Raw genomic sequence first — 12848 nt, forward strand, 5'->3', positions numbered from 1 at the left:
GGTATAATTACTGTAGACAGAAAGAAAACAAGATAGGAAAGACTTGATAGCTGCAGAACTTTTGTATATAGCCTTTAATTACAGACGATCAAGAAAATTCTGAACAGACCATATGTGTATGTGATACAAGTAGAAGGCACCAAAAACATACCCATCAACAAACATGAATTTTCAGAGAAAAGAATTATACACAGCTATATCATTTGGGCATGTGTGTGCTGTTGTGACCATATAAATCTACAGACAAGGTAATGAAGGAAGCATGAAGAATAATTTAAGGATAGGCATTGTATCTGTTATACTTATGGTTGTTTCTGGTGGCGCAGCAGCCGATGCAATAGATGATAGTGATGACTAAGAGGGCACAAGAGTTGAAAATGGCAAGACGCCTCCATTCCTTACGGATGTTGACCAGAATTCCGCCCTTGCAGGATTTGCAGTCGTAGCACAGAGTATTTTGATTGTTGCTCCAGGTGGTGCAGTCGCTGTCCGGCACCGCCGGCCCTGCTTCAGGGACTATCCAGAATGTGGCGTTCTTGAACTTGAACCCGCAGTAGGACGGTGGCTTGCAACAGCCAGACTGCAAAATAATTCAAATTGGTTTAGACAAGATTGGTGGTCGTCTGAAAACTCATTATATCATTTCAGATACGATGGATCATGAACAACAGGGGCGAGGCCAAGGCTTGAATTAATGTATGAAAAAGAAATGTTAATAGGTTCCATGCAAAAGAGGCACCTGTATGGGGGAGAGATTCTGCTTGTAGAAATCAGCCTGTTTTCCGTGGAAATTGGAAGCGAGGCTCCGGCAAATGGGCGCATCAACCAAACAGCTACGAACACGAATCCAATTGGCATTACCAACGACGTAATTCTGAAGCCAATGCGAGTAATCCCCAAGGCGATTTTCCTTGTATCCTCTTCCAGACACGGCCTGTCCAATTCCTTTATTGGTGACCAATAGGGAGAAAACTGTGAAGGCCATGAGCCCTAATATCAACAAGAACATGACAATGAGGTAGAGATAGAGGATGGAATTGAGGCGGCAGCAGGATCCGATGAGGCCGAGCAACGAAACGACGACGAAGAAGACTCCGACGATGAGAACAGGGTCCTGAAGAAACTTCTGGCAATCGGTGCCGCCGTGTTGGCGGACGTGAACGGCGGAGAGGATGGCGATCCAGCCGACGATCAATGTGCAGCTATTTAGGAGAGACACAAACATGTTGCTTAAACGGCACATGGTCGTTGAAGATTGAGATTGAGATGAATGAGTGAAATGCGAGTAGATTGAAAGGAAGGGAATGAACAATAATTATAGCGCTAATTTGGGTTGAAGTGAGGGAGGGATTAGTTAGTTAGAAGAAGACGAAGGAGAGGGAATGAACAAGACCAACTTTTGTCTTCCTTCTGATTCAAGAAAATGGAAAAACAAAACAAAACAATTCTTAAACTGTAGTCCATAAATACACGAAGATTGTTTTTGTGTTTTACTGAAAATAATCTAAAACATAAAATATATTAACTAATTTAATGTACTATCACTCAAGGTCTCCGGTTCGAATCTGGGCGACGCCAGTTTCATTTTCTTTTTTTATTTTCAATATTTCCTTCCCGCCAAAAAATATGAGATAAATTTAGATCGAAAATTTTCACGGTCACCTAACATATAATCATTGAATACAGGTAATATTGTTGTAGTAGTTCACCCATTTCGCGACGTTTTTTTGTTGTAATAATTTGCTCTAAACTCGGCCTGTTGTAATAATTTTGACAATATACTTTCAATTTCATCAATTTAAACCTTTAAACTTATAAAAATGTATCAATTTACGGCCTCAGTTGGACCAATATGGTATAGAATGATCATCCTTTGAGCAATATTATGCAGTTCTTTATGAAACAATCAACAATCCCTGAAAGTACACGACCCAGTCTATAGAATCTCGATTCACTGTTCTACAAACTAGAGGAAAACTTAGAGTGGTTGATAGAATTTTTATGGGCAAAAAGGGAAAAATAATTCCTGGCTACACCTAGATAACAGAGAAACTAATCTCAGATAACGAACTGTACCTGCTTACGGTTTGAGGAACGAAAGTTGTCGAAAATGTGTACGGCTATCACCTTCTGTCTCGTGCCCTGTTTGTCTCAGTAGAAAACTTAGCGATCAACTTGTCAACATGAAGGATGATATCGTCGATCCGAGGTCGAACTGCAGCCTGGGGCTGGAGCATCCATTTTATAAACTGGTGGAGAGCATCAGGATATGGAGGATTAGGCCCCGCTGGCCATTTGATTTGTGCATTTACTATTGCTAATTGAAGGCTTCCACCAGATTCTCCAAGTGCGTACTCAAAAGGAGACATCCCATACCTGCAATAATCAATGATGTGATGAAGTTTTGGTGCATTTGTTCCAAATAATTAACCATACCAATTAGATGAAGGATGATGATACAACACGTTAAACGAAAACGAGAAGCTTTTAAGTCAACTAGATCTGGTTGAATTGGAGTTCAGGGTAACATTTGGTTCGGTTTCTTCCTAGGTTATTACTATTTAATAAGCTAACCCGCATTTAAATGGCCCTTTTCATGGTTGGCTGTAAGCTTATGATGCAGCAAACTAAAAGCTTTTGGTCTGAAGGGGTACGTGAGATCCCACATCAGTAGGTAGGAGAACGAACCATTCTTTATAACGGTGTGGAAACTTCTCCCTAGTAGACGCGTTTTAAAAACCTTGAGAGAAAACTCGAAAGGGAAAGTCCAAACAGAACAATATTTGCTAGCAGCGGGCTTGGACCGTTACAAGGTAGTTCTGTCTAGAAAGCAACTAACGACGTGATTATCATCGTTTCTGAAAATTAATATGATTCAATAATCTCCAAGGAAAATTATGGGTACTCACATTATTGCATACAGAGTACATCCCAAGGACCAAATATCAGTTCTCTCATCAATGTCTGCATGGCTTGGACAATCCCACAGCTCCGGTGCTCGGAAAGGTGCTGAACAATGCTCAGATGCCCATTCCTAAAGAGAAAATAAGGTGAAGTGCAACAAATTCATTCAGAAATTTTACAGTTGGTATAACCTGTTGTAGGTTATTGTTGCAGAATACAAGAAAATCCTGCTACTAGTATCGGAAAAGAAAGATGAACAATCAATAACCTGCAATTGGAGTGCCTCCGAACGAGAACGAATTTCTCTCCTAGCAGGTCGAGCACTACCAAAATCCATCAATATTGCAAGAGGTGATTTCCCTTTTCTATGAGTTACAAGGACATTACCAGGTTTCACATCATTGTGTGCATAAGGAGATTCACCACTGTGCATATGCTTAAGCCCTGCGCAAAGCTGCAGCAGGAACAGATACTCATCATAAATAAGTCGAGAAAATTCCACAAGACGTAAACTGCTCAAGGTGAAAACTACGAACGGCCATTACCTGGCAAAATATCTCCAGAACATCCAATGTAGAAAAGAATTCCTTCTTAGCCTTCATGGCCTGGGAATTGTCCAGTAATGTTCCATCCAAATGAACTGGAAATAACAAGTATGCTTCATGTTTCACAGATCCTTCAGTAGATGACTACCCCATAACAAAAGAAAGATTATGCACAGTCAATGACAAAACCATTCATAGAAAGTATTACTTGAACCAGAAGCCTAAATGGTAATGCCAATACTAAAAGAACAAATTATTATAAATCAGAAACTACACCCTTCAAAATGAAAAGGTTGTTGCCTAACGAGGAACGAGTTTCTGAGTTTTTGTAGTCAATGCAACATCGTAACGACATCTAATCTCCAAGGAAAAACCAGCATATTAATCCATCCGTTCATCCATAATCCAGACTAGAAGTGTAGAAAAGAAGACAAACTTTTTGCTATATTCACTAAAAGGAAGACACTAAGGTGATTATGATTTCATTTCCAAAAATTTCAACAGAATTAGCACCGTCCTTCAAAGCTGATTGGTAGGAACCTAGAGATCAAATGATTCAAAACTACTAAATTACTTCATAATTGGACGTGGGAAGTTTCAAGATCTATAGATATGCATATACCTATGCAAAGCCTCCTGAATGTTCTTATTACACTAAAAGTACTGTCCTAAAAGAGAATATAATTACTTAGAACTCAAAGCAGACAAAGGCGCTACCTTAACAGAAATTATAGCATGGTCAAGAAGTGGAAGCAGATTGGGATGACTAAAACGCGACGAAACACGTATCTCCTCCCTCACCAGCTCCAATTGCTCACTGCTCTGAATTAGTACCTTTTTCAAAGCATAAGTGCCATCACCTATGCAAGAATCAAATTCATTGAAAAATAACCCACATCTTTAGCCATATTTAAAGAAATTCAAGATCCAGATCAGATTGAAGCATTTTTAAATCCATTTCCGAAGGACTCAGATTAAGGAAAATAGGCAAACCAGAAAGACGAGATGGGTCCTTCAATTTCTTGGCAAGACCGCCGCCGGAGGCAGAAGACGAGTCGGAAATAATCTCTTTGACCAAAAATACAAAGGCGAACCCGCCTTCACCGAGCTGCCTCACGATCCTAAACCGATTTTCGTTGATCCAAATGTCTCCGCCGCCGTTAACAGCGTCGTACAGAGCATTCAACCCAGAAAAGGAGCAACCCATTTCCAAGCAATATAGATTCGAAGGGCTTCAAAATTGTTTGGAAATGAAATCAAGCTTCAAGAAGGCACCATGAAGACCAGATTTCGTGTGAATTGAAAAGGATCGGGAACTGAAAGTGCGATTTACGTTAGACTAAAATATATAGATCGGGCATGAAGCCTTTCTTTCAGGAGGATTGCTTGGTGTTGACCTGCGGGGGCAAAGCTTCGTCGGTGAGTTGCTCGAGTTTACTTCACATACTGGATCCACCGCCGCTTTTGGCACACGCAACCACGCTACCACTCCCACCAATGTTCCAACAAAAAAGATTTAAGGATTTTTCCTCTCTTTTTAATAAAAATAATTCAAAATAAAATCTTTTTAAAAAATTACAAATCTATTTAATCTTAAACTAATTATGTATTAACTCATTAATTAATTAAATAAAGTATTAATCACCTTAATTTTAGTTTCAAATTCACAAAGTCTATGTTATATTTTCTCACCATTTTGATCCTACTTTTATTTTAATTCAAACATTAATATTAATATTAATGTAATATTAAGACTGAGTATATTAATGTAATATTAAGTATTAATGTAATGTCGAAGTAAGTATTTTAATTCAAACATTAATGTAATATTAAGACTGACTATGTCTATGACAAGTAAGCAAATTTAAGATTAAGATTAAGTAGTCATACTCATCCTAGTTATGTTGTCTGTAACCACATGTCCACCTCAAATCGTTTATGTTGTCTAGGCCTACTTGAATCATCTCAAAATGTATTAAGGGTTCAATTAGTTGTCAGCTCCTCCCATAATTTTGTATAACAATTCCAAACATCACGACTAGACCAGTCACACTAGTTGTTAAATTCTCTCACCCGTAAGCTTATAGTTATATAAGCTTGCTTTTAAATCTTCTTTCATTCGCAAACTTATTTTCAAAAATTTTGAGCATATTGTTTGAACTAACAATTTACCCACCCTTGCCCTTGAAAGAATTCCCACAAGGTGGCGTAGGACCAAACAAATTTGAGAGTAAAACAGAGTACACTACCAAGTTTGGAGAAGAAAGCTTGAGAAAAGTTACAAAAAAACAAAGCTTTACTCTTTAGAAAAGAGTAAATTCTGATACTTCTGCAACAACTTGATCGTAATCAGCCTTGAGTTTCTCTTGTTCAGTTGATCCAAGCTCCCCTTTGTTTGGCTTGGTCTGTACCAGTACACAACATGTTGGCCTCTTGGTCGAACCTGCACTGGCGAGATCCTGTAGAACGTACACGCCATTATCATTACCATTATCAGAAGAAACGAAGAATCATGGCAAATTCTGGTTGACAAAACTTATAATGATACAAATGAACTAGATATTAGCAGCCTCTTCACATGAGTGCAAACTTACTTCCTTGGAAGGAACATATAGGTAGCGAATATCTGCCTCTTCACATAAGATTGGAACATGAGTGATCACATCAATGGGGGATATGTTTCCAGCTATTACACACAATCTGCATACAGTACAAGGAATTTCATGAACTACATTACAACTATAGATGTTCCAAAGCCTTGTTTTGCTTTCAATCCATCCAGAAATGATCATATTGGAATTAAATTTATGTTCCATCATTCGCTCCTCCTTCCTTGTTCATTGTTCTATCTTTAGCATAAACACTAGATCGATTCAAAGCAGAAATTACCCTTTCTGACCACGCCTTATGCTTTTGACCACCTCCTTTACCCCTCGCTTCAAGCACTTATGCTCAGCGGCTGAAAGAACAATGACGAGTGTATTCACATCCAAAACAAAAACTAAATCTATCAAGGAAAATGAAGAAAAAATGCGGTGTTAAGAGAAGAGAGATGGAATACCTTTGCGAACAAGCTTGAGGGTGAGCTTGCAGAGCTTCTTGCCGGCAAGGGGTTTGGCAATTGGTGCAAGAGCCGACAGCTTCTTCTTCTCCTTTTCTTTGTCTTTTTTATGCGACTTCTCTGCCTCACTATCACTCCCCATTGCTTCCGATGAGAGTATCCAAAATGGAACTGCCGGAGAGGAATTTGTGACGACGACGGAGATTGCTGTCTTCTTCGGTACTAGGGTTTAAGGTAAGAATGGATGCCAAAAGCTCACACGTGCGAACCTCTCAAACGTTTTAGCCCAATAATATCTTCACATGAATACGATTAGTTGGGCTTTAAAGGCCCAATAAAATCAGTTTCTTGGGCCTTCCGAGGCGTTGAAACTCGAAACGTCGTCGTTGCAATCTTGTATTCCAATTCAAGGAGCGTAGTATTAAAACTCGAAACGACGTCGTCGCTATGTTAAATATATATATATTTTGAAAAAAATTAAGAATATTTTTAAGCCTCAAATGTCATGAAGGCCTACTTGTTAGTATATAATAAGGTAAGTTACTAAAATTTGACTTTGTAATATATTACAACCAAACCCCAAGCTTAATCCGAACCATGTATTTATATTTTAAAAAAGCTATGTTAAAGTAATATAATTAATATAATTATCCGATTAAATTATGATAATTGCCCAACTTTTCAAACTGCTTTTATCATCAAAAAAGCATAATAACATGGAATTATAAATTAATTAAACAAACTCCACTATCAGATTTTACTTTTGACACTAACCATGGTTCGTTGACCAGCAAATACGTGATGGAACATGTCAAAATAATTAAATTTAAAATGACAAGGCAGCCCTTTGAATCATCCACTCAATATGTCATAAACATTATGTTTAGATTAGGATCTTGACTTGTAATATATTACTATCCAACTTTTCAACTAAAGTAATCAAACAAACTCCTATGTGATTCGCCATTTCCATGTCACCAACCACACATGTAATATTCCACGTGGTTGTTCATCGTTAAAATATGCTTTGACCCTCTAATTCGTTATTCTTTTTTATCTTCTAGCAACGTATCTACTAAGTCGACTAATTTCAAAAACCAAACCGACACTGACCGTAAAGGATCAAAAGTGTATTATGCCCCAAAAAAAAAAACTATATTTTAATCTCGTCATCCCAAAAAAAAACCTTAAAAGCTAAATAGCTACATGGGGTTATATTAAATGTAAAAGTCATCCAAAAGAGGACAAAAAAAAAAAAAAAATGATATGATACACCCAACTTACAAGTTCCTACAAAATTTATTATTATTTTAGTATATATTATAAATAATATGGTGTTGATTTGTTAGGTCGTGGTTGTCGTTTATATTTATATTGTAAAGTAAAGAGTTAGGCTTTTCAAATGGAATTAAATGTAGTCTTTCAATTTTAGTATATAAAAATTAATTTAATTCTATAAAAATTAATTGATATAAACAAATGTTCATAGACAAATATAATTTTTAATTTTTAATTATTTAGCAAATAACTAATAAAATGGATAGGACTGAGGTTGTATATGCATTGAAAACCTATGTGCTCTTATCACTGACTCTATCGAATGCCACATGTCTTTTTTGGACTTTTCCTTGAGTTTTTTGAAATAAAGAATCATTGGACATCACCCTTTCAAGCTTCTAGAGACTCTAGAGGTTTTCACACCATTACCCTTCTAAAAAATTAGTCTTTTAGACTTCAAAATGGGTCTGCTAAGCTTTATAAAGAATCACACTTCTCGATAGAAAGAGGTTTCCACACCCTTACCCTTTTAAAGAATCACCGTTCTTCGCAAAATTTTGAAAACGTGTATGTTAGGGAGAGGTTTCTACACACGTTTAATTGTTCTTCCCAATAGATAGAATTCTATCCAGATAAAGAATGTTGATTCATAAATACTTGTGAAAGGAACATTTTATAGTAATCTAATAACATTAGGACATGGTGATAGATCTTATGATTTAATATTTGATGACGCAATCTGAATCACCCAATTAATAAACTGAAGGCAGCTATGAACAAGAAGACAAGGTAGAGAGCCAATGTGAGAATTTGGAAGTGAAAAGCATAGGGAATGGCAATGGCGATAAAGAAGGCAGTGACGAAGCAAAACCCACCAAGGAAATACAGAATTTGAGAAACCCTTTGGTGCTTGATGAGTTTTGCAGAGGTGGTGAAACAAAAGCAGCCCATTAACGCAGCCGACAGGAATTGGAACATGGGAGACAACTTGGTCTGGATTTGAACAGAGACAGTGGCTATGGCAATGGCAGTGCCCATGCAGAACGTGACCATCATGTTTTCCCACTGCACAAGCATCTCCACGGCCGTGACAGGGCGCCATTGGTACTCAGCGGCTCCGGCTTCTTCGGAATGGACTAAGCGCCCATTGGCATAGGCATTGGCATTGACAAAGAAGGCTCTTGCTCTTGAGAGGGCTTCCCAAAAGAGCTTGACAATGCCATCGCTCACCATTTTGAATCTCATCATATTCTTCTTCTTCTTCGTTATTTCCTTTCTCCATTCTCCATGTCTCCCCCCACTTGGCCAATGTTTGTGATACTTATATAGCCCCAACAATCAAACAAAACCCTTCCTTGTGGGGATCTGTTCATGTTTTAGGTCACTCGGCGGTGGGTTAATAGAAGTTTAAAAGGGAAAGAAAAGATAACAATAAAACAAAGGAAAAGGACGGTTGATACCAAAAGAGATGGAATAAATTACGTATTTTCCTTTTCTGTGACGAGAAGCATCACATATTACTACTTTTAAGTACCATAATTTATATATATACTTCTTCTTCGACCACTTTGATTATTGTTGTTGCTTTATATTATATCACACCAAATGTAGAAATTCGAAACTTCAATCTCAAGAAAGATTCTACCCGTTAATTATTGGAGATTCGAAACTTCAATCGGCATGATATTGAAAAAGCAGGTTAATCCCATGAACGGTTGAAATTATTAATTTAAAGTAAATATAATAAGTATATGCAGTTGACTTCGTTAGGTTATAGTTGTCGTTTAATTAATATTTATATTGTGAAAAAGAGTTAAGCCATTCGATCACAATCGCAACTCCCATGCTTCTACATAAAAAACCCATCAGAAATTAACCTAAATTTATTTATATAATGTAATTGTTTTAATTTGGAAGGACATAGAATAAATTATTTTATAATAAAGTTAATAAATAAAAGAATAAAAAGTATTTTGCTTTTAGGGTTTTAATTATCTAGAAAATACCTAACAAATTGGCGTTGACTATGAGTCTTCCTATTTAAATCTTATTTATTGAGGAGTGTGATAGGCCCCACAAAAGTAGTCAACAACGACAACAAAGTTCGTAGGTTTTTTTTTTTGTTTTGTTTAATGTTTATTTATTATTATATCCGAATATTTAATATTATCAACTTTTTCTCGTTGTTCGTAAGAAATTACTAAAAAGAAACTGATTTGAGAGCATTAAAAATTAATTTTTCTAAATAAGTATTATTCTTTTCAAAAATTAATTTGAGAACATTAATTTTTCTACAATCTTCTATGTCAGTTATACGCACGTCGCAATTAGAGATGTCTATTTTACTCATAAGGAGGGGATTCCCGATAGGGAATCGAAGAGGGAGTGGAAAACATTTTTTCCTCGCTAGATAAATGGAGCCGAAGACTCGATTATATTTCTCGTCCCCATCCCGTTTACTATAAAAAATATATATATATATATTCTAGTTATATTAAAAAAGCAAATGAGTTAATTTTGAGGTTATGATATTTAAACAATATTATAGAAAAAAAATTGGATAAGGAGTCGAAAGTGAATGGGCCGAAAATAAGAAACTAGAAAGCCCATCTGGTTGTAACGAAGCCCAATTCATAATTAAAATAGAATATGAAAGCATATAATAGATATTGCACTTGCTAACCATATGTTATACCCATAATTAATTAAACTGCATGTAATTTGTAGCATATAATAACATTGGAAATACCCCATTTTAGGCGTTTTACTGCAAAAATACACATAAAGATATCAAAGTCTCATCAATTTCATACTAAAAATATCATAAATCATTTCCATTTTCAGTAATTCCTTCTTAATGATATGACTAATCAAAATATTGATTCGTTTTTCATACGCAAATTCAAATTTTAGCTATGAGTTTAATGTCATAATCTCTCTTTTATTGGGTCAATAAGATTTCACAATATCTTAATTAATACCATTAAGCTTTTCATTATCCCTTTTTGGAAATTTCAAATTATTTTACTAATTAAGCTAAAAAGGGTATGTTTTAATTGTTTTTTTATTTTATTTATAGAAATGGAATTTTATATGCCTTTAAATAGACATATAGGGTGAGATTTAATATTGTCCCAACCACACCCATTAAATATTTTCTTAGTGCCAAAAGAATAATTTTCTCAAACTTTTTTTTTTTTTTTTTCATGTTCTTTTTTTTATGCTTTTCTTAATGTGTATATACTCAAAATAAGGAAAGCTCAAATAAGACAATATCTACTAGTGGGTTGTATGCTAGCAAGAATGCTAGCTCTCAAAGAAGGTGAATTGTGAGATCCCTCATCGATTGAAGAGATGAGAAATTACTCTAAAATTCGTTCGGTAATATCTTATGAGATTATTTAAATAACATTTGACATTTTAATTAGAACTAATATATATATATGTATATATATAATATTGCTTCTTAAACCAAGTCTTTGCCATAATTACAAGGGGCCCCCTTCATTAGCTATATATAAACTTGAGGTTTATTTTAATGGAGACAGATTCTTAAAAATAATAATACTATTAAATGTTGGGGGAGGGGCCATGTGTTAATGGAAGCTAGCTTATAATAAGCCTAAGAGCAAAATTGTTTAATTTGCAGAGATGGGTCTGAGTTGGAAGCAACCATAATTAACCAAAACCCTAAGGACAAAGCAGCAAAATTTTCTCCAATACTCAAATAATTAATCAACCTCAATCCCAAAATAAAAATACTTACAAACTAAAATGGATTAATTAAACCACTAAAGCTTTGTCCCATAAAATAAAAAAAATTACAAAGCTTCCTTAAATGCATCCAAGATATGGCATAGTGGGTGGGAGTTTTAAAAGGAAAACATATTGTTTTAAAAACTTTATAGTAAAAATAAATTACAAGAAAACATTATGATCTCGGATTTTCATATGGTTTTGGTAAGAATATTGGCATATGTCAATGTCATATATATGTGATTGATTTTGACATGAGAGGTTGAACATGTGTTCTAAGCAACCCCATGCATTTATATATACTGTATATTGGTGAATTTTATTCCAAAGTTTTGTGCATTAGAAGATATCACAAAAGCATATTATAAAAAAAAAAAACTTACCCATTAAGAAATAACACTCTTTTTTGAGTGTCTTAATTTTTGGAGCTCTAAATGGTTACCCATCAGCCTCTTTAATGTCCCCTTATGCTTGCTTGCTTTGTTATTTGTATGTGTGTAATGGATGAAGATTTGGGGTTTGCTGAAAACCCATTTAATGAGTTGAAGATGATGATGAGAAGAGAAGGCGATGAGGAAGATGAATCAAACGGTTCATGTGGTTTCCATAGAGAAATATTGTTCCCTTCAATGAACACTAATTGTAGTAATGTGTTCTCCTCTCCCAATTCCGCGTCTTGCGATACCGCTCTCGACGTGCACCGCCATCACCATCTCAGCGTGATGGCAGAGCGGAAGCTGAGAAGAATGATATCTAATCGGGAGTCGGCGAGGAGGTCGAGGATGAGGAAGAAGAAGCAGATCGAGGAGTTGCAATACCAGGCAAGATCGTTTGTTTGATTGATATTTTTCGATATTGTTGCGAAAAATTTTAAGACTTTGTTCGGTCTCAGGTCGGGCAGTTGGAAGGTTCGAACCGTCAGCTGTCGGAGAAGCTGATACAGCTACTGGAATGCAACCAGCAGATCCTGCATGAGAATGCAGAGCTCAGACGCAAGGTTTCATCTCTTCAGATTATTCTTACTGATTTCTTGACGCCATTAAGAAGCTGTGATGAGCCTTTTGGGAGCTCCATTAATACTCGAAGACCTGAACCTGATATGTAGACCACTTTATATATATATATACTGTAGATCTTTATCCTTCTTCATCATCACTGCTTTTAATCTAATTTGATTTCTGGTTCTTTTCATTGGGTTTTAGGTTCTTTTTCTTTCTCTTTTTACTTTTTCTTTAACAGTTCATGGTTTTATGATGTGGGCCATACTAAAAGAATGGATCAAACTAATTGGGTTTGAGCTAATA

General features: G+C 35.8%; 4 protein-coding genes across 4 annotated transcripts; 1 reads left to right on the forward strand and 3 right to left on the reverse strand.

The window, feature by feature from the left end:
- Window positions 1-24: 24 nt before the first annotated feature.
- On the reverse strand, window positions 25-1243 carry LOC111495130 (tetraspanin-11-like). Its single transcript, XM_023145015.1, has 2 exons — window positions 740-1243; window positions 25-580 (listed from the first exon to the last, which is right to left on the reverse strand). Exons 1-2 carry the CDS (start codon window positions 1241-1243, stop codon window positions 275-277), a joined length of 810 nt encoding a protein of 269 aa, XP_023000783.1. The 3' UTR covers window positions 25-274.
- A 610-nt stretch (window positions 1244-1853) lies between these two features.
- On the reverse strand, window positions 1854-4961 carry LOC111495350 (probable serine/threonine-protein kinase DDB_G0291350). Its single transcript, XM_023145343.1, has 6 exons — window positions 4443-4961; window positions 4167-4309; window positions 3450-3593; window positions 3173-3358; window positions 2910-3034; window positions 1854-2376 (listed from the first exon to the last, which is right to left on the reverse strand). Exons 1-6 carry the CDS (start codon window positions 4654-4656, stop codon window positions 2124-2126), a joined length of 1065 nt encoding a protein of 354 aa, XP_023001111.1. The 5' UTR covers window positions 4657-4961; the 3' UTR covers window positions 1854-2123.
- Window positions 4962-5648: 687 nt separating this feature from the next.
- LOC111495237 (H/ACA ribonucleoprotein complex subunit 2-like protein) lies at window positions 5649-6739 on the reverse strand. The gene is made up of 4 exons (XM_023145186.1): window positions 6511-6739; window positions 6339-6408; window positions 6044-6149; window positions 5649-5908 (listed from the first exon to the last, which is right to left on the reverse strand). Exons 1-4 carry the CDS (start codon window positions 6650-6652, stop codon window positions 5753-5755), a joined length of 474 nt encoding a protein of 157 aa, XP_023000954.1. The 5' UTR covers window positions 6653-6739; the 3' UTR covers window positions 5649-5752.
- A 5144-nt stretch (window positions 6740-11883) lies between these two features.
- On the forward strand, window positions 11884-12831 carry LOC111495369 (basic leucine zipper 43-like). The gene is made up of 2 exons (XM_023145374.1): window positions 11884-12365; window positions 12437-12831. The coding sequence occupies exons 1-2, from the start codon at window positions 12012-12014 to the stop codon at window positions 12647-12649; spliced, it is 567 nt and encodes a 188-aa protein (XP_023001142.1). The 5' UTR covers window positions 11884-12011; the 3' UTR covers window positions 12650-12831.
- The last annotated feature ends 17 nt before the right edge of the window (window positions 12832-12848 follow it).

Source organism: Cucurbita maxima, unplaced genomic scaffold, assembly GCF_002738345.1.
Source record: "Cucurbita maxima cultivar Rimu unplaced genomic scaffold, Cmax_1.0 Cma_Scf00021, whole genome shotgun sequence".
NCBI classification, from domain to species: domain Eukaryota; kingdom Viridiplantae; phylum Streptophyta; class Magnoliopsida; order Cucurbitales; family Cucurbitaceae; genus Cucurbita; species Cucurbita maxima.

Coding starts and splice junctions, on each gene's coding strand:
- LOC111495369 (XM_023145374.1), top strand. CDS start 12,012: ATGCTTGCTTGCTTTGTTATTTGTATGTGTGTAATGGATGAAGATTTG. Junction 12,366..12,436: donor TCGAGGAGTTGCAATACCAG/GCAAGATCGTTT, acceptor GTTCGGTCTCAG/GTCGGGCAGTTGGAAGGTTC.
- LOC111495237 (XM_023145186.1), bottom strand. CDS start 6,652: ATGGGGAGTGATAGTGAGGCAGAGAAGTCGCATAAAAAAGACAAAGAA. Junction 6,409..6,510: donor CCTCAAGCTTGTTCGCAAAG/GTATTCCATCTC, acceptor TTGTTCTTTCAG/CCGCTGAGCATAAGTGCTTG. Junction 5,909..6,043: donor TATATGTTCCTTCCAAGGAA/GTAAGTTTGCAC, acceptor TACGTTCTACAG/GATCTCGCCAGTGCAGGTTC.
- LOC111495350 (XM_023145343.1), bottom strand. CDS start 4,656: ATGGGTTGCTCCTTTTCTGGGTTGAATGCTCTGTACGACGCTGTTAAC. Junction 4,310..4,442: donor GGACCCATCTCGTCTTTCTG/GTTTGCCTATTT, acceptor ATTCTTGCATAG/GTGATGGCACTTATGCTTTG. Junction 3,359..3,449: donor TTCTGGAGATATTTTGCCAG/GTAATGGCCGTT, acceptor TTCCTGCTGCAG/CTTTGCGCAGGGCTTAAGCA.
- LOC111495130 (XM_023145015.1), bottom strand. CDS start 1,243: ATGTGCCGTTTAAGCAACATGTTTGTGTCTCTCCTAAATAGCTGCACA. Junction 581..739: donor AGAATCTCTCCCCCATACAG/GTGCCTCTTTTG, acceptor ATTATTTTGCAG/TCTGGCTGTTGCAAGCCACC.